The following is a 24,746-nucleotide window of genomic DNA, read 5'->3' as shown; positions in this document are numbered from 1 at the left end:
TTGGTCACCCGTGCTAATTTCTACTTATACAGCTCGGTGTCAAATTATTTTATCTCATAATACTTCTGTGAAGTGCCTTGAGACATTTCATATAATAAATACAAGTTGTTGCAGCGTGCGGCGGCCCAGCCCGGAAATCGGTGCGGTCCCGACCTGCAAGACCATCAGTAGGCCGGGCCATTGAAGGGAGCAGCGTGCAGCTGCATACCACTGCAGGGAGCAGCGCGTGCTACTGCAGGAGAGCGACGGCTACAAAGCCAGGTCGCTGATTGCAGTGCGGGCAGGCACAGCAGGAGGGGCAAAGGAGCGGCAAAAGTCCGTAGAGGGAAGTGACCGGGGCCCAGGAGAGGCGAGGGCCCAGGGGCAGCACGGGCCAGCCCACACTGCGATGTGTGCGCGCGCTAGGTCTATGCAGCAGAGCTGGTCTTCAGTTAGTCTTGGGTAATCCTTGCCACTGGACTAAGACCTAGCTCAGTCAAGACCGTGTGGTGGCTGGTGCGCAACGACCACCACACGTTAAAAAAATCCAAGCACAGGCATCTTCCACCCTTCACGATGTAGTTTGGGATCTAGAATATTAGGTCCTTCATTGAAACACCTGTGAACTCATCCCTTTTTGGCGTGGAAGCAAGTCATCCTTGCTTCGAGGGACTGCCTATGATGATGTTGTTGTTGTACGTTCTGTCCCTTCCTGTCACACTCTCGTTATCATTGCCCATATCGCTACTCTGCACTATTTTCTTGTCCATTCTCTTTATCTTTCTAAATTTCAACTCACCTGACCCCTCCCCCTATTTTCTAGTTTAAACCCCTCGCTGCAGCCTGAGTTATTCAATTCGCCAGGACACTAGTCACAGCCCTGTTTAGGTGGTAGAAACATAGAAAACATAGAAAATAGGTGCAGAAGCAGGCCATTCAGCCCTTCTAGCCTGCACCGCCATTCAATGAGTTCATGGCTGAACATGAAACTTCAGTACCCCCTTCCTGCTTTCTCGCCATAACCCTTGATCCCCCGAGTAGTAAGGACTTCATCTAACTCCCTTTTGAATATATTTAGTGAATTGGCCTCAACTACTTTCTGTGGTAGAGAATTCCACAGGTTCACCACTCTCTGGGTGAAGAAGTTTCTCCTCATCTCAGTCCTAAATGGCTTACCCCTTATCCTCAGACTGTGACCCCTGGTTCTGGACTTCCCCAACATTGGGAACATTCTTCCTGCATCTAACCTGTCGAAACCTGTCAGAATTTTAAACGTTTCCATGAGGTCCCCTCTCATTCTTCTGAACTCCAGTGAATACAAGCCCAGTTGATCCAGTCTTTCTTGATAGGTCAGTCCCACCATCCCGGGAATCAGTCTGGTGAATCTTCGCTGCACTCCCTCAATAGCAAGAATGTCCTTCCTCAAGTTAGGAGACCAAAACTGTACACAATACTCCAGGTATGGCCTCACCAAGGCCCTGTACAACTGTAGCAACACCTCCCTGCCCCTGTACTCAAATCCCCTCGCTATGAAGGCCAACATGCCATTTGCTTTCTTAACCGCCTGCTGTACCTGCATGCCAACCTTCAATGACTGATGTACCATGACACCCAGGTCTCGTTGCACCTTCCCTTTTCCTAATCTGTCACCATTCAGATAATAGTCTGTCTCTCTGTTTTTACTACCAAAGTGGATAACCTCACATTTATCCACATTATACTTCATCTGCCATGCATTTGCCCACTCACCTAACCTATCCAAATCACTCTGCAGCCTCATAGCATCCTCCTCGCAGCTCACACTGCCACCCAACTTAGTGTCATCCGCAAATTTGGAGATACTGCATTTAATCCCCTCGTCTAAACCATTAATGTACAATGTAAACAGCTGGGGCCCCAGCACAGAACCTTGCGGCACCCCACTAGTCACTGCCTGCCATTCTGAAAAGTACCCATTTTCTCCTACTCTTTGCTTCCTGTCTGACAACCAGTTCTCAATCCATGTCAGCACACTACCCCCAATCCCATGTGCTTTAACTTTGCACATTAATCTCTTGTGTGGGACCTTGTTGAAAGCCTTCTGAAAGTCCAAATATACCACATCAACTGGTTCTCCTTTGTCCACTTTACTGGAAACATCCTCAAAAAATTCCAGAAGATTTGTCAAGCATGATTTCCCTTTCACAAATCCATGCTGGCTTGGACCTATCATGTCACCATTTTCCAAATGCGCTGCTATGACATCCTTAATAATTGATTCCATCATTTTACCCACTACTGAGGTCAGGCTGACCGGTCTATAATTCCCTGTTTTCTCTCTCCCTCCTTTTTTAAAAAGTGGGGTTACATTGGCTACCCTCCACTCCATAGGAACTGATCCAGAGTCAATGGAATGTTGGAAAATGACTGTCAATGCATCCACTATTTCCAAGGCCACCTCCTTAAGTACTCTGGGATGCAGTCCATCAGGCCCTGGGGATTTATCGGCCTTCAATCCCATCAATTTCCCCAACACAATTTCCCGACTGATAAAGATTTCCCTCAGTTCCCCCTCCTTACGAGACCCTCTGACCCCTTTTATATCCGGAAGGTTGTTTGTGTCCTCCTTAGTGAACACCGAACCAAAGTACTTGTTCAATTGGTCTGCCATTTCTTTGTTCCCCGTTATGACTTCCCCTGATTCTGACTGCAGGGGACCTATGTTTGTCTTTACTAACCTTTTTCTCTTTACATACCTATAGAAACTTTTGCAATCCGCCTTAATGTTCCCTGCAAGCTTCTTCTCGTACTCCATTTTCCCTGCCCTAATCCAACCCTTTGTCCTCCTCTGCTGAGTTCTAAATTTCTCCCAGTCCCCGGGTTCGCTGCTATTTCTGGCCAATTTGTATGCCACTTCCTTGGCTTTAATACTATCCCTGATTTCCCTAGATAGCCACGGTTGAGCCACCTTTCCTTTTTTATTTTTACGCCAGACAGGAATGTACAATTGTTGTAATTCATCCATGCGGTCTCTAAATGTCTGCCATTGCTCATCCACAGTCAACCCCCTAAGTATCATTCGCCAATCTATCCAGCCAATTCACGCCTCATACCTTCAAAGTTACCCTTCTTTAAGTTCTGGACCATGGTCTCTGAATTAACTGTTTCATTCTCCATCCTAATGCAGAATTCCACCATATTATGGTCACTCTTCCCCAAGGGGCCTCGCACAATGAGATTGCTAATTAATCCTCTCTCATTACACAACACCCAGTCTAAGATGGCCTCCCCCCTAGTTTGTTCCTCGACATATTGGTCGAGAAAACCATCCCTTATGCACTCCAGGAAATCCTCCTCCACCGTATTGCTTCCAGTTTGGCTAGCCCAATCTATGTGCATATTAAAGTCACCCATTATAACTGCTACACCTTTATTGCATGCACCCCTAATTTCCTGTTTGATGCCCTCCCCAACATCCCTACTACTGTTTGGAGGTCTGTACACAACTCCTACTAACGTTTCTTTAGACCGTCCGGTTTGTACTGGTCCCACCTCCCCCAGAACTGGTCCCAATGCCCCAGGAATTTGAATCCCTCCCTGCTGCACCACTGCTCAAGCCACGTATTCATCTGCACTATCCTGCGATTCATACTCTGACTATCACGTGGCACTGGTAGCAATCCCGAGATTACTACTTTTGAGGTCCTACTTTTTAATTTAGCTCCTAGCTCCTTAAATTCGTTTCGTAGGACCTCATCCCTTTTTTTACCTATATCGTTGGTACCAATGTGCACCACGACAACTGGCTGTTCTCCCTCCCATTTCAGAATGTCCTGCACCCGCTCCGAGACATCCTTGACCCTTGCACCAGGGAGACAACATACCATCCTGGAGTCTCGGTCGCGGCCGCAGAAACGCCTATCTTTGCCCTTTGGTGTTCTGCAGCTCTACCCATATAGATTCCACATCATCCAAGCTAATGTCTTTCCTAATTATTGCATTAATCTCCTCTTTAACCAGCAATGCTATCCCACCTCCTTTTCCTTTTATTCTATCTTTCCTGAATGTTGAATACCCCTGGATGTTGAGTTCCCCAGCCCTGATCATCCTGGAGCCACGTCTCCGTAATCCCAATCACATCATATTTGTTAACATCTATTTGCACAGTTAATTCATCCACCTTATTGTGGATACTCCTTGCATTAAGACACAAAGCCTTCAGGCTTGTTTTTTTAACACCCTTTGTCCTTTTAGAATTTTGCTGTACAGTGGCCCTTTTTGTTCTTTGCCTTGGGTTTCTCTGCCCTCCGCTTTTCCTCATCTCCTTTCTGTCTTTTGCTTTTGCCTCCTTTTTGTTTCCCTCTGTCTCCCTGCATTGGTTCCCATCCCCCTGCCATATTAGTTTAAATCCTCCCCAACAGCACTAGCAAACACTCCCCCTAGGACATTGGTTCCGGTCCTGCCCAGGTGCAGACCGTCCGGTTTGTACTGGTCCCACCTCCCCCAGAACCGGTCCCAATGCCCCAGGAATTTGAATCCCTCCCTGCTGCACCACTGCTCAAGCCACGTATTCATCTGTGCTATCCTGCGATTCCTACTCTGACTATCACGTGGCACTGGTAGCAATCCCGAGATTACTACTTTTGAGGTCCTACTTTTTAATTTAGCTCCTAGCTCCTTAAATTCGTTTCGTAGGACCTCATCCCTTTTTTTACCTATATCGTTGGTACCAATGTGCACCACGACAACTGGCTGTTCTCCCTCCCATTTCAGAATGTCCTGCACCTGCTCTGAGACATCCTTGACCCTTGCACCAGGGAGACAACATACCATCCTGGAGTCTCGGTCGCGGCCGCAGAAACGCCTATCTATTCCCCTCACCATTGAATCCCCTATCACTATCGCGCTCCCACTCTTTTTCTTGCCCTCCTGTGCAGCAGAGCCAGCCACGGTGCCATGAACTTGGCTGCTGCTGCCCTCCCCTGATGAGTCATCCCCCCCAACAGTACTCAAGGTGGTGTATCTGTTTTGCAGGGGGATGACCACAGGGGACCCCTGCACCACCTTCCTTGCACTACTCTTCCTGCTGGTCTTCCATTCCCTATCTGGCTGTGGACCCTTTCCCTGCGGTAAGACCAACTCACTACACGTGCTACTCACGTCATTCTCAGCATCGTGGATGCTCCAGAGTGAATCCACCCTCAGCTCCAATTCCGCAACGCGGACCATCAGGAGCTCGAGGTGGATACACTTCCCGCACACGTAGTGGTGTCCATCCCGATCGAACAGCTCCCTCTATCCACAGTACAGGTGCCTGTGTCCCATGAATTGAAATCCCTTCTTCCCACACCTCTCTTTGAGCCATGCATTTAACTCGCTGATCTGCTTGTCCTTATGCCAAAATGCGCATGGCTCAAGTAGCAATCCAGAAATTATTACCCTTGAGGTTCTGCTTATTAATTTAGACCCTAGCTCCTCAAACTCCATCAGAAAAACCTCATTCTTAGTTCTACCTATGTCATTGGTTCCTACCTGGATCCTCCCCCTCCCACTCCAAGTTCTTCTCTTGCCACGAGCAGTCAACATAACCTCCATTACTCCTTGTCATGGCTGCAGAGAACAGTATATATCCCCCTGACTATACTGTCCCCTACCATTACTCCCCTCAGTTGAATGGCCTCCTGTACCATGGTGCCGTGGTCAGTTTGCCCATCCTCCTTGCAGTCCTTTTCCTCATCCATACAGGTAGCAAGTACCTCGTACCTGTTGGACTAGGTCAAGGGCTAAGGCTCCTCCATCACTACATTCTGAGTCCCCATACCTTCCTTACTCGCAGTCACACCCTCCTGACCCTGACCATTGACTAACTGTAAAGTACTATTTAACCTTAAGGATGTAACTGCCTTCTGGAGCAAAGTGTCCAGGTAGCTCTCCCCCTCCTTGATGCATCGCAATGCCTGCAGCTCGTAATCCAGCTCAACAACTCTCAGCCAAAGTTTCTCAAGTTGCAGACACTTACCGCAGATGTGGTTGCTCAAGATTGCGATGTTCTCTGACTCCCACATACTGCAGTTAAGACACACAACCTGCCCTGCCATCTCTAACCTCGTTTTATTTATTAATTAATTAGCTAAAGCTTTTATTCATCGATATTTTTGATTTATTGTTTAATTATTTTATCTGTTCTATGTTAATTTAATAAGTATAGGCAAGTTACAGTTTCTCAGCTCTTAATTTAAACCCCTTCCCTAACTTCGACAGCAAAGAAAAGCTGTAATTCTCAGCAACCAATCACCTACCTGCTCTCATGTGATGTCACGCATTGATTTTTCCCCCCCCCCCCCGTGCTCTTTATTCAGCTCCGTTCACTGTGCTCCCACTCAGGTTCTATCTTCTGGTTAGTTGGTATGATTGCACTCGGATGAGGGTGAATGTGAGGGGTGGCTAGTTAGATGGGGATGTGATAATGTGGATAAAGAGGGGTGGGGGGAGAGATGCAAGGTAAGTTGGTGTGAGTAAGGATGTGCAGGAGTACGGTAGGGAAGACAGAGTGATGGGGATATGATGAGAGGCACAGCAGGATGAGATTGAGATAAAAACAGAAAATGCTGGAAATCCCAGCAGGCCAGGCAGCATCTGTGGAGAGAAACAGAGTTAATGTTTCAGGTCTGTGAGCCTTCCTTAGAAGGTTCTGACGAAGGATCACAGATCTGAAACATTGACTCTGTTTCTCGCCACAGATGCTATCTGGCCTGATGAGATTTCCAACATTTTCTGTTTTTATTTCAGATTCCAGCATCCGCAGTATTTTGCTTTAGGATGAGGTTGAGTGTGGCTTTGTACTAACCATTTTGTGATCTACAGAGATCATTGAAACATTTGTGGCACTGCACCCAGAACATCCTGACCACATCCCTGCTTGTGCCCTCCTGTACAATGTGCAACCAGGCTGTGTTGATCTCCTGGGGAGGTCACTTCTGCCCATGGGAAGGGAAGAGGCCCTCTCTGTGCTGTGACTCCCTCCATTAGCATATGGAGGGAGTCATTAGAGAACCTGGCTACAGCCCTATGTATCTGTGCTGCCATTGTCAGTGTTTGCAGCACCTCAATGCTGTAGAACACTGTCAGCACAAATGTCAAGACAAATGTGGCCATTTAAGGAAACCGGCTGATGACGCGTGATGAAATAGCATAATCAGATCCGCTTCCTCTAATTGAGCTGGGTAATACGTTGGGTGTGCTTAACAAGCCCAATTAATGGAAAGTTATTTTATACAGCGGGTTGGAACAAGCAGCGGGGATGTGACCTGCCACCGACATCATTCGCCACAGACCCGTCGTGGTAAGTAAATTCACAGAGGTGCCCGCCACATTGAGGCACCCTGGCACACCAATAGGTTTAGTCAAAAGGATGGATCGTGCCGAAGACAAAGGAGAGGAATGCTAAGAATTTTTTATCGGGGCAATGTACGCATCCTGTTACACAGCGGCAGTTGATTCTTTAGTGATCTATTAGACATATTTCCCAGGGTAACTGAAGAATGGCCCATCAACACCTCCAAAGTTGTTCAGTGATGTAACTGGGCAAGGTATAAAAAATGAACCCCTACCCCCAAACAGAAAATATTTACTCATTTGAATTGATGCAGAAACCTGGTGGATGCGGTTTGTGCCTCAGGTTATGTCCTGCTGCTGCCAGGATCACACCACTTACACCCCCGACCTTTTTTCACACCTGTTGCACATTTTGCGACAAGCCCAGATGTCTATTCAATCCATTTACTTCAAGCATTGCAATGTCTGAGTAAACCTAGCAACACATATTTACCAATGACAATAAGCCATCTGAACAGGTCAAAATTGCAGCCATTAACACGTATGAAGTATTGTATATTTAAATTGTTGTCCTGTTTTCCTTTGATAGGTGTCAAACTTATTTGCTCGGGATGAACTTGATGAGATTACTCAATCACTGATTGCAGCAATGAAGAATGAAGCACCTCGTACCCCTCCCACTTTTGACAATCTATATGAATATTTTATAAAAAGAGCAAGGATAAATCTACATGTTGTCCTCTGCTTCTCTCCGGTCAGTACTACAACTTCATAACTACAAAATGTTAACTCAATATTGCTGTTAATTTAGCTATCTATCTAATAGGAAGTTCTGGGGGAATTTTAACCCCAAAAAACGGGTGGTTTGGGGTCAGGTAGTAGGTTAAAGTGTTAAAAAACTGAACCCGACTACAACCCGCCAACATGCCACCCACTTCCGGTTTTAATGGAGGCAGGACTGGGGCATGCAATCAACCTGCTCACAGGAGGCCGGGCATCGATTTAAATATTATAATGAGGCTGGCCAGAATTTCAAATTTAAGTCTGGCTAGAGTCTCAAGCCTTGGAGAAACTGGCAGCTAAACTAAGGCGAGGACTGCTGGATCCAAGAGGTAAGTGCCTTTAAACTTACCTACTAGATCCAGTGTCCCAGCCTCACATACGCACTGCAATCTTAACCCGCCCCGAGGTTTCAATACACCCCACAAAGTTTCTGATTCCCCCCGCCACCACCTCCACAAGGCCTCCTATCCCCCCCAGCCCGAGGTCTCCAATTCCTCTCCCTCCAAGGCCTCCGATGCCATCCGCTCAAGCCTCTTGATTTCCCGCCCCCCACCCACCAGCCTCCAATTCTCCTCCAGGCCTCCAATCCCACCCACAACACCTCCGATCTGCACACACCCACAAGGCTTCCAATCCCTCCCCTCTAGCACCCAGATTGGCTTCCCGCACTCCCCCTTCCAGCACTGATGCTCCTCCAGCTCCCAGGCCCTACCCCCTCCGATACTCCTCCAGCCCCGATCCTCCTCTCCAGGTGTACCTCTGGCCCCGATCCTCCTCTCTAGGTGTACCTCTGGCTCCGATCCTCCTCTCCAGGTGTACCTCTGGCCCGATCCTCCTCTCCAGATGTACCTCTGGCCCCGATCCTCCTCTCCAGGTGTACCTCTGGCCCTGATCCTCCTCTCCAGGTGTACCTCTGGCCCCGATCCTCTGGCATCGATCATCTCAACCCCACCCCCCCCTCCTGATGCTCCTCTGGCCAGCCCTGATCCTTTCTCCCCTTGCCCGATGAACCTGCGGCCAGTCCCGATCCTCCCACCCCCACCCCGGTTGCTGCTCTGGCCGGCCCTGATCCTCTCTCCCACCCACCGCCCCATGCATCTCCCCCTGGCACAAATCCTCTCTCACCAATCCCGATCCTCCCCTCTGCCGCACCCCCCAATGCTCCTCCGTCCAGTTCCGATCCTTCCCCCGGCACCAACTCTCCTCCAGCCCCGATCATCCGGCCTCCCACCACCCTCCATCCGATCCGACCCTCCCTCTTATCTGCGGCATAATGCCACAGGCCTACCCACCCGCAGCCAGCGAGCCTTTTCATCTTTCTGGCTGAAGGTGGCCCTAAACAGGCCCTGACATTTTCGCCAGGAAACCTGTTCTCCTCGGTTTTGTGTTCGCTTTCTAGCCACCGCCCCCGCTCAGCACCTGCCTCCAGATTATAATTCTGGCTCTATTTCATAGCTTTTTAAATATTTACAGCACAGAACGAGGCCATTTCGGACGATCATGTCCGCGCCAGCCGACCAAGAGCTATCCAGCCTAATCCCACTTTCCAGCTCTTGGCCCATAGTCCTGTAGGTTACGGCACTTTAAATGCACATCGAAGTATCTTTTAAATGTGGTGAGAGTTTCTGCCTCTACCTACCTTTCAGGCAGTGAGTTCCAGGACCTCACCACCCTCTGGGTAAAGAAAGTTCTCATCATTATCTTCTCTAAACCTCCTCTCAATTACTTTAAATCTATGCCCTATGGTTATTGACCCCTCTGCCAAAGGAAACAGCTCCTTCCTATCCACTCTATCCAGGCCCCTCATAATTTTATACACCTCAATCAGGTCTCCCCTCAGCCTCCTCTATTCCAAAGAAAACAGACCCAGCATCTTCAATCTTTCCGCATAGCCAAAATTCTCCAGTCCAGGCAACATTCTTGTAAATCTCCTCTGCACCCTTTCCAGTGCAATCACATCTTTCCTGTAACGTGGTGACCAGAACTGCACACAGTACTCCAGCTGTGGGCTAACCAGTGTTTTGTACAGTTCAAGCATAACCTCCTTGCTCTTGTATTCCATGCCTCAACTAACAAAGGCAAGTATTCCATATGCCTTCTGAACCACCATATCTACCTGGCCTGTGACCTTCAGGGATCTGAGGACCTTTACTCCAAGGGAAATCAGAGGCTTGAGCGAGTGGTCATTATCACATTGCTGTGAGAGCTTGCCTGTGCACAAATTGACTGCTGCATTTCCTGCATTACAACAGTGACTGCACTCCAAAATATACTTCATTGGCTGTAAAGCACTTTGAGACATCCGGTGGTCGTGGAAAGGTGCTATAGAAATTCAAGTCTGTCAAGTCTTTCTTTTTTGTGATTGATCCATGATAAACATGTGGCATGATTGTTCGCATGGCTAGCAAGGACCAATCAAATCCATGTCAAAGATTCATTGAATTCCATTTTTATTGAGGAAATTATGGGGCTAGAATTCCCAGTCTCCTGTTTTTCTTTCAGCAGAAGATTGCAGAAACCCTGGAGAATTAGCATTAATGGAACCCCACCGCCCGAAATTCTACCCTGTAGTGTTTAGTTATAGAGAATGTGGTAGGTGTTCCATGTGTAGATTTTAAGAAGGCATTTGATAAAGTGCTACATAAGAAACAGGAAAATCAAGGCACATGGGAGGCAACGTTCAGTACCTTAGCACCTTCCATTAGCGCCAGCAGATGATGCTAATGGGGCGCGAGAGCAGTATCGCCGGATCAAGAAAATCCAACGCCACACGCCAGATCCCGTCCTCCGCACCCCGCCACTAACAATTATCATTGGGAGACTCGATGCCAGGTGAATCGTGACGACAGCGAGTGTGCAATACTCACTGGCCACCCAATCTGCAAAATTGATTGTCGCCACCTACCATAGCACCTGGAGGAAACAGTAACAGGGAGAGCTGGCGTGAAGCAACAGGAAGCTGGCTCCAGGGATGTTATTTAAAGGAATCATCAGTAATGAGTCACAGCTGTAGGTTAGCGGACCTTCAGTGCTTTTTTGTCAGTTTCACAAAGTGCAACAGTCTCATTCCATCATTTTAGTGTTATTTAGTATCAGGAGTGTTGTGGCAACTAAAAAGTAGCTACATTTATTCTTTAAATAAACAAACTGCTACACTTGGTTACATTAATGGGAGGGAGGGAGCAGAGGCAGTGAGAAAGACTGGAACATCGGGCCAGAGGAAAGAGGAGGGCATTCAGGGCTCTCAACAGGAGGCGTTACCCTCCGAGGGTATTCCGAGAAAACTTCACCTACCTCCAATTAATCGAGGAGCTTTGTATTAGAAAGCTCTGCTTCACCAAGGAGGTGGTCACAGAATTCTGCCACCTCCTGCAACCAGATCTTCAGCCTCAGATTAGGGCGACCACGACTCACTCATTGGCAGTCAAGGTCTACGTCACCCTCAATTTCTTCACCAGCGGATTCTTCCCTTGTGCAACAGGAGACATAGCTAACATCTTGCAGTTCACTGTCCATCGCTGCATCCGGGAGATCTCAGAGGCATCTGCAATAGGAGAAGGAACTACATTTCCATCCTGGCTTTGCCAGGATAGCGGGATTCCCCATGGCGCAGGGAGCCATTGACTCCACCCACGTGGCTTTGCAGGCACCTTATAACAATCCTGAGATCTACCGTAACTGCAAAGGCTGCCACTCATTTAATATGCAGCTGGTGTGCGACTACAGGCAGCGAATCCTCAATGTCAATGTCCGCTATCCTGGCAGTAGCCACAATGCCTTCATCCTGCCTCAGACCAGTGTGTCAGCACTCTTCCAACCACCACGTCAAGCTCCCGGCTGGCTCTCCACTTGGCTCATGACTCCCCACTTCAACTCTAACACTCCTGCCCAGCACTCATTTAATGCGAGCCATACTGCCACCAGGAACATCATCGTCCCGACCATCGGGGTGCTCAAACGACAGTTCCGTTGCCTTGACCGCTGAGGAGGAGCCCTCCAGTACTCGGCTTAGCAGGTGTCCCATTTCGTGATGGTCTGGTGCATGCTCCACAACTCAGCCATCATGAGGAGCACGAGGAGGGAGAGAAGAGGAGGAGGAGGACGAGGACAAGGAGGAGGAAGAAAAGGAGCAAAGGAGGAGGCAGTTACTCAATCAGCCTTCTGGAAGGACGGTCCATGACTGCAGTTCGAATGACATACGCGTCCCTTCTTTTCTTAATCCTCCCTTGTAAGTCTCTAGACATCCAGGGGGCTCTAGAATTATTTTTCCCAGCCTTTTTCTTTAAGGGCACATGTTTGGCCTGAACCTTCCGTATCTCCTCCTTGAATACCTCCCATTGCTCCGACACTGATTTACCCACAAGTAGCTGTTTTCAGTCTACTATGGCCAAATCACTCCTTAACTTAGCAAAATTAGCTTTTCCCCAATTTGGAACTTTTATTCCAGGCCTATTCTTGTCATCCATCTTGAATCTGACTGAATTATGGTCACTGGCACCCAAGTGTTCTCCCATTAATACCCCTTCAACCTGCGCAGCTTCATTCCCCAAAACTAAATCCAAGACCGCCCCCTCTCGTGTTGGGCTTGCTACATACTAACTAAAAAAGTTCTCTTGAATGCATTTCAAGAATTCCGCACCCTCTATACCCTTCACACTAAATTTGTCCCAATCAATATTTGGATATCATCTATCATATATGATTGTTCGGATATGAGTTGATGTGGCATCTATTGACTTTACATCACGCAATGGTGTAAGCTTTACTCATGTGGCATCACTTCAGGGTCTGCAGATGCATCCGTGGTGGTCTGGGAGTTCTATCCCATGAGTGCCAACACTCGCTCTGTGATGTCGCTGGGGACTGGTGGCCCCGTCACCCGTTCGCCTCTGCACGGACCTCATCGTCGATAGCTTCTTCTGTAAAAGGTGGCAGGACGACATGGCATGAGATCATTGCGTGATATCATTGCTAGGTACCGTCACAGAGACTGATACAACACATAACTGACATATGTAATCATGATTAATATGAATATTATCATTCTTTCCCTAAATAGGTACACCGTGACTGCAAGCTTTGAGTAAAACATTCCCGGTAAAGGTGCAAGACCTCACATCTGCTGATAGTCACTCATGACTGTTACAAATTATATAAATACATAAGTACATGTAAATCAATGTAATACTGAGTCTTGCAGATCCCACAAGGTAATTCCATCGTTTGCGGCATTGCTTGCCCTCACGCACCTCGTTGGTCGCCTCTGGTAGGCCTTTGGGTGGGCTTCCCACGCCCTCCCTGTGTCAAATCACCCCAGCGTGACTCGACCTCCTGCAGGAAGGAGACATTTGCCTTGTCCGAGATCCTCCTGGTTCTTTTGCGGCCTCCAATGTGCTCCTCTCCCATCTCACTGCTCTCTCCAGCGTCAATCTCAACAGCGGCTGTGATGACTCCTCCTCTCCCTTCATTATAGGGCAAATTCGGTCAAATATGTGGCTGGTAACAGCTACTTTTTGTTTGCCTACTTGCTGTGAAGCTCTAAAGTCTCCCTCCTTCCTCCCAAAGCAGCCACACCACACCCAGCCACACCTTCAGTCCCTCTGAGCTCCCTCTCTGTCTGTTTCCTCTTTTGCGCATGCCATAGTGCCCTTGACCTCCAGAATTGCGGGAATCGAGCGTTGCCATGCCATTGCTAAGGACGGCCACACTTCATGGCAGGAGGTCAAAAAATGTAACGCTACCGCCCATTTGATATCGCTCACCGTAGCGCCCATTTTCAAAAATGTAAACAAGGTGTTTTGAAAATGGGCGAGAAGCCGGCGATCTGAAAACCCTTTTTTAACGCCCATGCCGGGATAACGCCCATTTTTGGACGATAAGCACAAAAGTGGATGTTCTAGCTCATGGACTTTAGCAAGGCTTTTGATAAGGTCATATGGTCATGAAGATTAAAGCCCATGGGATAAGGGCAAAGTGGCAAGTTGGATCCAAAATTGACTTAGAGGTAGGAAGCAAAGGGTAATAATTGATGAATGTTTTTGTGACTGGCAGAATGTTTCCAGTGGGGTTACGCAGGACTCAGTACTGGGTCCCTTGATTTTTGTGGTATATATCAACAATTTAGATTTGAATGTAAGGAGTATGATTAAGAAGTTTGCAGACGACACTAACATTGGCTGTGTGGTTGATAATGAAGAGGAAAGTCATGGGCTACAGGAGGATATCAGTCTACTGGTCAGGTGGGCAGAGCAGTGGCAAATGGAATTTAATTCAGAGAATTGTGAGGTGATGCACTTTGGGAGGGCTAATAAGGAAAGAGTATACACATTAACCTTGGAGTGCTTGTCCATAGATCCCTGAAAGTAGCAGGTCAGGTGGATAAGGTGTGGATAAGGTGGTTAAGAAGGCATATGGAATGCTTGCCTCTATTGGCTGAGGCGTAGAATATAAGAGCAGTGAGGTTATGCTTAAATTGTATAATACTTTGGTTAGGCCACAGCTGAACTACTGCATGCTGTTCTGGTCACCGTATTATAGGAAGGACGTGATTGCACTGGAGAGGGTGTAGAGAAGATTTACTAGGATGCTGCCTGGAATGGAGAATCTTAGTTATGAGGACAGATTGGATAGGCTGGATTTGTTTTCATTGGAACAGAGGCGGTTGAAAGGAGACCACATTAAGGTGTACAAAATATTGAGGGGCCTGGACTTAATGGATAGTAAGGGCCTATTTCCATTGGTGGAGGGGTCTATAACGAGGGAGCATAGTCTTGGGGTGATTGGTGGAAGGTTTAGAGGGGATTTGAAGGGAGGCTTCTTTACACAGAGGGTTGTGGGGATCTGGAACTCGTTGCCTGGAAGAGTGGTGGATGCAGAAACCCTCACCACTTTTAAGAGATGGTTGGATGGGCACTTGAAGTGCAGTAACCTGCAGGGTTATGGACCTTGAGCTGATAATTGAGATTCGACTGGATGATCTTTTGTTGGCCGGCGCAGATATAATGGTGAGTACTGTAGGGAATAGAATGCAGCCAGGATGATCTCCTGGACTAGTTTCGATCACCTGGATGGGTCGGAGAGAAATTTTCCTAGATTTTTCCTCCCTAAATTGGCTTGGGTTTTTATCTGGTTTTTACCTCTCCCAGGAGATCACATGGTTCCGGTTGGGGTGGAGTGTAGAATGTTTCAGTATAAGGTTTGTCGCAGTTGTGTGAGGCGGACTGGTTGGACTGGGTGCTCTTTGCCTTTCCGTCATTGTTCATAGTTTTATATGTAAACTTTAGGGCTGTTGATCAAGGGACGTGTGGCTCTTTGTCAGCTGACACATTGGGCCAAAATGGCCTTCTTTTGCGCTGTAAATTTCTATGTTCTATGTTTCTATCCCTTTGTTCCTAGACTTGCACCCTCCAAATAATAAGTGACCGCCCTATTCTTCCTACCAAAATGTAATACCTCACATTTATCTGTGTTAAACTTCATTTGCCAATGATATGTCTGTTTTGTATGGAGACAGAGTCAGACTGAACACTGTGAGCTCAGAGTAAAGTGTGACCTTAGTCTTTTATTGCAGGTCTCCAGGGTGCCTCTCCAACCTGTGAAGCCTCCTTAAATGCCTGTGCTCCCAAGGGATTTTGGGATCCCTTAGGACTCCAGTGGATGAGCCCTCTAGTGGCTGTACAGAGTAAATACAAGTTTACATATATAACAACACTGCCCCCCAAAGTCAATAGTGTAATTATTTACAATGTGAGTCGATCTGGGGCCCTTCTTGCCCTGGTCGATCGTCTCGGTGTGAAAGCTGGTGTTGCTGAATCATCTGTTGAGCCCTCGTTGGGATTCTGTGCAGCTGGCCTCACTGGGCTGCCTGGTGTGTTGGGCCCTGCTGGGCTGCTGTGGGTGATGGGTTCTGCTTCGTGGTCAACCGTGGTGCCGGTTGCCACTGGTGTGTATGTTGGGGGATCAAAAAAGGTAGGGTCCAAGGTGGGCTGCTCAGGATGGTCAGTGAATCTGAGTTTGATTTGGTCCAAGTGTTTCCGGTGATTGAGTCCATTTGAAAGTTTGACCCGAAACATCCTGCTCCCCTCTTTGGCCATGACAGTGCCGGGAAGCCACTTGGGACCTTGTCCATAATTTAATACAAATACAGGATCATTGATTTCAATCTCGCGTGACACAGTTGCGCAATCATGGTATGCACTTTGTTGAAGCTGCCTGCTCTCTACCTGTTCATGTAGATAAGGGTGAACTAACGAGAGCCTTGTCTTAAGTGCTCTTTTCATGAGCAGTTCAGCAGGTGGGATCCCACTGAGTGAGTGGGGTCCCGTGCGGTAGCTAAGCAGGACTCGAGATAGGCGAGTCTCCAGTGAGCCTTCAGTTACCCTCTTCAAGCCTTGCTTGATGGTTTGCACTGCTCTCTCTGCCTGACCATTGGATGCTGGTTTAAACGGGGAAGATGTGACATGTTTGATCCCATTACGGGTCATGAATTCTTTGAACTCAGCACTGGTAAAACGTGGCCCGTTGTCGCTCACCAGGACATCTGGTAGGCCGTGTGTGGCAAACATGGCCTGCAGGCTTTCGGTAATGGCAACGGACCGACATTTTCTCACATTCAATCCACTTGCAGTACGCGTCTACAACCACAAGGAACATTTTACCCAGGAACGGGCCTGCATAGTCGACGTGTACCCTAGACCACGGTTTGGAGGGCCAAGACCATAAACTTAGCAGTGCCTCCCTGTGTACATTGCTTAACTGCGAGCATGTATTACACCAGTGAACACAGGACTCTAAGTCCGCATCGATACCGGGCCACCACATGTGGGCTTTGGCTATCGCTTTCATCATTACGATCCCTGTGTGGGTACTGTGGAGGTCATTGATAAAGATTTCTCTGCCCTTCCTGGTGACCACTACTCGATTGCCCCACAGAAGGCAGTCTGCCTGTATAGACATTTCATCTTTGCGCCACTGGAACGGCTTTATCTCTTCCTGCATTTCCACTGGGACACTGGACCAGCTCCCGTGAAGCACACAGCTTTTGACTAGAGATAATAAGGGGTCCTGGCTTGTCCAGGTTTTAATCTGCTGGGCAGTGATGGATGATTGCTCACTCTCAAATGCTTCCATAACCATGGCTAGATCTGCGGGCTGTGCCATTTTCACCCCCCGTGGTGGGCAATGACAGCCTACTGAGAGCATCGGCGCAGTTTTCTGTGCCTGGCCTGTGGCGGATGGCGTATTGTATGCGGACAATGTGAGCGCCCATCTCTGGATGCGGGCCGATGCGTTGATATTTATCCCTTTACTCTCGGAGAACAGGGATATAAGTGGCTTATGGTCAGTTTCCAATTCGAATTTTAGCCCAAACAGATATCGATGCATTTTCTTTCCCCCATAAACAGAAGCTAACGCTTCATTCTGAATCATGCTGTAGGCTCTCTCAGCTTTAGACAGACTCCTGGATGCACAAGGAACCGGTTGCAGTTTCCCGAAATCATTAGCTTGTTGCAATACACACCCGACGCCATATGACGACACATCACATGCTAGTGTGGATCATACTTACATGGATCATATAACACAAGCAATTTGTTTGAGCATAACAATTTTCTCGCTTTTACAAAGGCATTTTCTTGGCTTTTGCCCCAAACCCATTCGTCCCATTTTGTAGTAAGACATGCAGTGGTTCTAACAGTGTGCTGAGACCCGGTAAGAAGTTACCAAACTAGTTCAGGAGTCCCAGATACAACCACAGCTCCATCACGTTCTGTGGCCTCGGTGCATTCTCGATTGCCTCCGTCTTCGCGTTGGTGGGCCTGATGCCGTCCGCCGCAATCCTCCTTCCCAGGAACTCCACTTCAGGTACCAGGAAAACGCACTTCGAGCTTTTTAACCTGAGCCCCACGCGGTTAAGTCGACTAAGAACCTCCTCCAGGTTCTGCAGATGCTCGACTGTGTTCCGACCTGTGACTAAGATGTTGTCCTGGAAGACCACGGTGTGCGGGACCGACTTCAATAAGCTTTCCACGTTTCTCTGGAATATCGCCGCCGCCGATCGGATTCCAAACGGGCATCTGTTATAAACAAAAAGATCTTTGTGTATGTTAATGCAGGTGAGGGCCTTCGATGATTCCTCCAGTTCCTGTGTCATGTAGGCTGAAGTCAGATCCAACTCCGTGAACATCTTTCCTCCCGTTGCAAAGAGGTCGTCGGCCTTTGGTAGTGGGTAATGGTCCTGCAGGTAGAAATGATTGATAGTTACTTTGTAATAGCCACAGATTCTGACGGTGCCGTCTCTCTTGAGGACTGGGACGATAGGACTGGCCCACTCATTGATCCCGATCGGAGAAATGATGCCCTCTCTTTGCAGCCGGTCTAGCTCGATCTCTACCCTTTCTCTGGTCATGTACGGGTCTGCTCTCGCCTTGTGATGGATTGGTCGCGCCCCCGGAATTAGATGGATCCGCACTTTTGCTCCGTGGAATTTCCCGATGCCTGGTTCGAACAGTGAAGGAAATTTTTTTCAGACCTGGGCACAAGAAGTGGCATTAGCAGGCGATAGCGCTCAGACATCGTCCCAGTTCCAGCGTATCTTTCCCAGCCAGCTCCTGCCAAGCAGCGTGGGACCATCGCCCGGTACCACCCAGCGTGATAGCTTGTGCACTGCTCCATTGTAGGAGACCTTTATGGTGGCACTGTCAATTACAGGTATCAGTTCTTTTGTGTAAGTTCTTAGTTTCGTGCGAACTGGAGTTAAGACTGGCCTTGAAGCCTTGTTGCCCCAAAACCTTTCGAAAGTCTTTTTGCCCATGATGGACAGACTCGTGTCCGTGTCCAGCTCCATTGACACGGGGAGTCCATTTAGTTCAACATTCAGCATTATTGGGAGACAATTTGTGGTGAATGTGTGCACCCCATTTACCTCTGCCTCCTCAGTCTGAGGCTCTGGTTCGTCGTGATCTTCCGTGGATCTATCCTCCTCTGCAACATGGTGGTTTGCTGGTTTACTGGTTTTGCAGCTCGCCTGCACACACGTTGGAGGTGTCCCATTGTTCCATAGCCCTTGAAAACATACCCTTTGAAGCATGAATGGAAACGATGATCACCCCCACAGTGCCAACAAAGTGTTAATGGCCTTGCATTCATCACCCTTGATGGTGGACTCTTAGACAATTGCAGACATGCAGCTGCAGGTATGTGTGACCTGCCCTGTACATTACGATTCGAAAACAACATCACAACATGCATTTGCCCACTCACCTAACCTGTCCAAGTCACCCTGCAGCCTCTTAGCATTCTCCTCACAGCTCACACTGCCACCCAGTTTAGTGTCATCTGCAAACTTGGAGATATTACACTCAATTCCTTCATCTAAATCATTCATGTATATTGTAAATAGCTGGGGTCCCAGCATTGATCCCTGCGGCACCCCACTCGTCACTGCCTGCCATTCTGAAAAGGACCCATTTATCCTGACTCTCTACTTCCTGTCTGCCAACCAGTTTTCTATCCACATCAGTACATTACCCTCAATGCCATGTGCTTTAATTTTGCACACCAATCTCTTGTGTGGGACTGTTGTCAAAAGCGTTTTGAAAGTCCAAATACACCACATCCACTGGTTCTTCCTTGTCCACTCTACTGGTTACATCCTCAAAAAATTCTGGAAGATTTGTCAAGCATGATTTCCCTTTCATAAATCCATGCTGACTTGGACCGATCCTGTCACTACTTTCCAAATGCGCTGCTATTTCATCCTTAATAATTGATTCCAACATTTTCCCCACTACTTTATATATCTATGGAGTGTCATTAGTGTTTAGTTTGTTCTTTTTAGCGGAATATATTGTTCCTGCACTCTGTTGAATACCATTTTAAATGTTTCCCATTGCTGTTCTCCATCGTTTTTTTGCCAATATTGTTGCCCATTTTATTTCCCAAGTTTTATTCTCAGCCCCTCAAAATCAGCTTGTATCCAATCTATTACGCTGGTTTATGTCATACTTACGTCCTTCTCATTTATCATCTTAAAGTGTATTATATTAAGATCACTGTTGCCTAATTGTTCCCCTACTTTTAATTCTCTTCTTAGCTCTAGTTCATTCCCATTACTAGATCCAATAGCGAATCCTCCCTTGTTGAGCTTTTTACATATTGGGTTAGAAAGGAGTCCTGAACACATTTATCCCTTATCCCTTTACTTCCCTCTTCTGTCCAATTAATATATGGGTAGTTAAAATCCTCCATGATTATTATTCTATGTTTTTTACTCAATTCCCTAATTTGTCTGCATATTTCTTCCTCCACCTCCCTTCCACTATTTGGTGGTCTGTAAACTACACCTATTAGTGTGATTGATCCTTTATTATCTTTTATCTCTATCCATATAGATTCTACTTTTGTCTTGCTGATACCTGCGTCACTTTTTTCTACTGCCATTATGTTATCCCTAATAAATATTGTTATTACACCTCCACTTTTTCCCTCTCTATCTTTTCTAAATATGTTATACTCTGCAATGTTTAATTCACAGTCCTGATTTTTCTGCAGCCATATCTCAGTAATTCCTACTATGTCTAGTTCCTTGCAACACATGATTGCCTCCAGTTCTCCTGTGTGCATTGCTGTCAAGACATTTTAACTCCTTTTTAATAGAATTTTCTCTCACTATATGTTTAACCATCTTTTTTGATTCCTGTTTTATAACTCCATTTATTCCCTTGCCATTAATGTCCTCCCTTCCTTTATTCTTTCCTATGATCTCTTCTCCTGTTTTGTATGTATTTAGGCTGCTTATATTTCTTGTAGATCCATTCCCCATCTTACTAGTTTGAAGCCTTCGCATCTCCCTATTTACCCTTTCCGCTGGGACACAGGTTCCATCCTGGCTCAGGTGGAGCTCGTCCCATCGGTACAGCTCCTTCCTGTCCCAGAACTGGTGCCAGTGTCCCATGATAAGGAACCCCTCTGTCCCACACCAGCCCTTTAGTCATGTGCCAATTCTCCTGATCTGTCTGCTTCAATGCCAATTTGCACTTGGCTCAGGTAATAATCCAGAGATCCTGCTTTTTAATTTCGAGCCTAACTCTTGTTACCGTTTCAGAAGGACCTCCTCCCTGTTCCTATTTCTTTCGTTGTTCAGCATGGACCACGACAACTGGATTTACCCCCTCCCTTTCCAAGTTCCTCTCCAGCCTCAGTGAGATATCCCTTACCCTGGTACTGGGTAGGCAACACACCCTCAGGATTCACATTCTTGGCTGCAGAGGACATTATCTATCCCTCTAATTATAGAGTCCCCTATCACTATCATAGTTCTATTCTGCACTTCCCCCCACCCCCCCTTGGACAGCCTTCAAGCCACGATGCCTTGGTCTGCATTGTGGCTGTCCTCCCTGCAGTCCTTCTTCTTGACCTCACAGGTAGTGAGTACATCTTACCTGTCGGACAGGACCAGTGTCTGTGGGAGTTCCTTCTCAACCTCTCCTAAATCCCTGCTACCCGGCCCCCTAACTGTCACACCCACCCTTCCCTGAACCTGTGGTTTCCTCTGGGGTGTGACTGTATTCTGGATAAAACTGTCCAGAAATTTCTCTCCCTCCCTTATGTGTCAGAGTGTCTCCAACTTGCACTTAAGCTCAATAACTCTGAGCCGGAGAGATTCGAGATGGCGACATCTCCTGCAGAGGTGTTTGCTCGGGATCGTCTCACTGTCCACAAACTCACACATACTGCAGTCCAGACACACAACCTGCTCTGCCATAACTTAGTCTAGCCTTATTTTATTTATTTAATTAGTTAAAATCTTTATTCAATGATTATTTATTGTTATATTAATTAGCTTAACTAGTTAAGCTATAAGTTTAATACAGTACTTTATAGTTTCCCGCACCTAGTTTAAACCTCTATCCTAGGTTAATGAGAAAAGAGAGAAAAATAAACCTTAGAGCTCACCCCATTTTGCACATTCTTACAATATTTTTTTAACTGCAGGAATAATGGAATATAGTATAAAATATAAGTAATTATTTTGTGTAAAAATATTTCATCTACTGTGTCTCAATCTTAATCTTTAACAGTACATCAGCAAAACATTGAATGAAGTAATTGTACAATTAAAATAATGCACACTCTGATAGTCTGAGAGATCATTCCATATTCAGGAGATGAATCGTCACACTCAGTGAGAGTCTGTAGATATTTCACGGAGCCACTGTGCATCCAGACTGCACGGTGCCTGTGGGAGGAATGTATCACTACACCCGGCTTCCTACACTGGGAGCTTGAGGGAGGGAGGGGGTCAGTAGGAATGTGTGTGTGTGTGTGTGTGTGTGTGTGTGTGTGTGTGCGCTAGGCCCATGCAGCAGAGCCTGGTTTCCAATCATCTTGGATCCCCCTGCCATTGGACCAAGACCTTGCTCTGTCAATTCCGGTGGTCACTGGTGTGCAACGGCCATCCCACGTTAATAGAATTCACGTACATGCAGCTTCCATTTTGGTGTGGAAGCAAATAATCCTCGACTCCGGGAGACTGCCTAAGAAGAAAAATAATAATACTCACCAACCAATCACCTACCTGCTGTCCTTGTTATTTTTGGAAATTATAAGGTTCCGCCGCCACTGATACCTCCTCCTCCTTCCTCTTCTTCTCCGTATTCCCACTCTTTCCAAATTCCCAAACTCTGGTTAAGTGTACTCTGGTTAAGACACTCTGTGCAGATAACCTATCCAGGTTGCTGGCATGCTGCGACAACATGAAAGCCCTGGTCGGTGGTGGTAGACCCAGTCACAATGGCAGCAGTCAGAGTTTGCGTAGCATCAAGCAGAGACTGCATGAGAGCAGTCTGAAATTAGATGCCATCAAGCATAGACTGCATTACAGGACTATGACATTGCGTCGCTTCTGCCTGTGCTCCAATGGAAGTTGCCAGATCGCCCATCACATGCAACATCAGGTCTGGGTCGCCATGGTCTTTCTGGAAGTCTACCATTCATGGCAGACTGGAAATGATGGACTCCATGCTTAGTCTTGTGCAATGTTGGAGCCGGAATCCTCCACGTCCTTATCCCACTACGGCAACTGGAGAATTTAAATTCAGTTAAATAAATCTGGAACAAAAAGCTAATATCAGTAATGGTAACCATGAAACTACCGGATTGTCATAAAAACCCATTTGGTTCACTAATGTCCTTTAGGGAAGGAAATCTACCGTCCTTACCTGGTCTGGCCTATATGTGACTCCAGATCCACAGCAAGATGGTTGACCCTTAGCTGCCCTCTGAAATGGCCCAGCAATGCTCTTCAAGGGCAATTAGAGATGGGAAATAAATGCAGACCTTACTAGCGACGGCCACATCCTGCAAACGAATACATTTAAAAAATTGACGAGAGGCTCTCGGGCACCCTTGCCATTGGACATATCATCTACATATGCATACTTATAACCATTCTTCTAAACGCTTCCCCATCGAGGTCCTCATCTGAGTCCTGTGCAGCAGAACTCGCGCGCAAACTAGCCTTCCGACGAGTTGGCCCCCGAACTATCCTTTCGCTCTGGCCTTGCTGCAGCCCACTCATCCCCAGTACCTCACCCTGTAGATCCAGCAAAGCGTCTTTCCTCATTAGGAAGGAAACATACTGATGAAGAAAATTCTCCTGAACACATTTCAGAAATTCCTCCCCTTCTCTACCCTTAACACAATCACTGCCCCAATATTAGGGTAGTTAAAAGGCTCCCATTATCACTACTCTATAGTTCTTGCACCTCTTAGTACTTCCTTTGCAAATTTGGTGGCCTATATAATACAACAAGTAGCATAACACCCTCATCTATTGTTTCTCAACTCTAACCAAAATAGATTCTATCTTTGATCTCTCAAGGACATTCTCTCTTTCCAACACTGTAATATTTTCCTTAATCAAAACTGCTATACCTCCTCCTTTATTCCCCTCCCCTTATTTTTCCTGAATACCGTGTACCCAGGAGTATTAAACATCCAATTCTCCCTTTTTTTCAAGATAGAGGAAAGTGTCAGTGAGTGTCCAGCAATATGTTTGAGTGATGTGGTTGTCAAGGTTCAATAGCTGTCAGTGTGTGTGAGCTGCCCATTATTGGTGCGAGGCTTGCAACAGTGCTAAGTTTGTGAGGGTGGGGTAAAGTATATGAATGTTGGTGGTGAGTACTGATATTTGAGTATTGATAGAGATTATTGGTTGGTGAATGATCGTGGTGTAGAGAATTGAGCAGTTGGTTGGATGTGCAATTTGAAGATGAACTCACTCACCTTGACAACCTGTGTCAGATCTTTAAATGTTCTTATAGCAACACTCCTGGCATTGACATCCGCTACTTGTTACCACTGCCTCCTGAGCATATTTTTGGAGGGCCTCCTGATTCCCTGCGGATGCAATATGTATTTCCTTTTTTCCACTTCTTCCACCAAGACCGCAGTGCATTGTCATAAAACCTTGGTGTTCGCTCTCTCACATGTCCAACCATTGTTCAAAGTATCACAGCCCAGATTTACTTTTGAATAAACTCCCACCACCTCTCGCATACGAGCATAAAAACAGGAAAAGGCCATTTAGCCCCTCGATCCTGTTCCGCCATTCAGTGAGATCATGGCTAACCTGTGACCTAACTCCATATACCAGACTTTGCCCCATA

At 47.0% G+C, this 24,746-nt stretch overlaps 1 protein-coding gene across 2 annotated transcripts in view; it reads left to right on the top strand.

Moving 5' to 3' along the window:
* LOC139267485 (dynein axonemal heavy chain 8-like) overlaps nt 1-24,746 on the top strand; it is a 2,569,686-nt gene that overhangs the window by 2,150,268 nt on the left and 394,672 nt on the right. For both annotated transcript variants that reach the window (XM_070885867.1, XM_070885866.1), the window contains one exon: nt 7,883-8,047. In XM_070885867.1, coding sequence (XP_070741968.1) covers nt 7,883-8,047 — 165 coding nt within the window. The remainder of the gene's footprint in view (nt 1-7,882; nt 8,048-24,746) is intronic.

The sequence above is a fragment of the Pristiophorus japonicus genome, chromosome 7 (genome assembly GCF_044704955.1).
Source record: "Pristiophorus japonicus isolate sPriJap1 chromosome 7, sPriJap1.hap1, whole genome shotgun sequence".
Lineage (NCBI taxonomy): Eukaryota > Metazoa > Chordata > Chondrichthyes > Pristiophoridae > Pristiophorus > Pristiophorus japonicus.
This window is presented reverse-complemented; position numbering and strand designations above follow the sequence as displayed.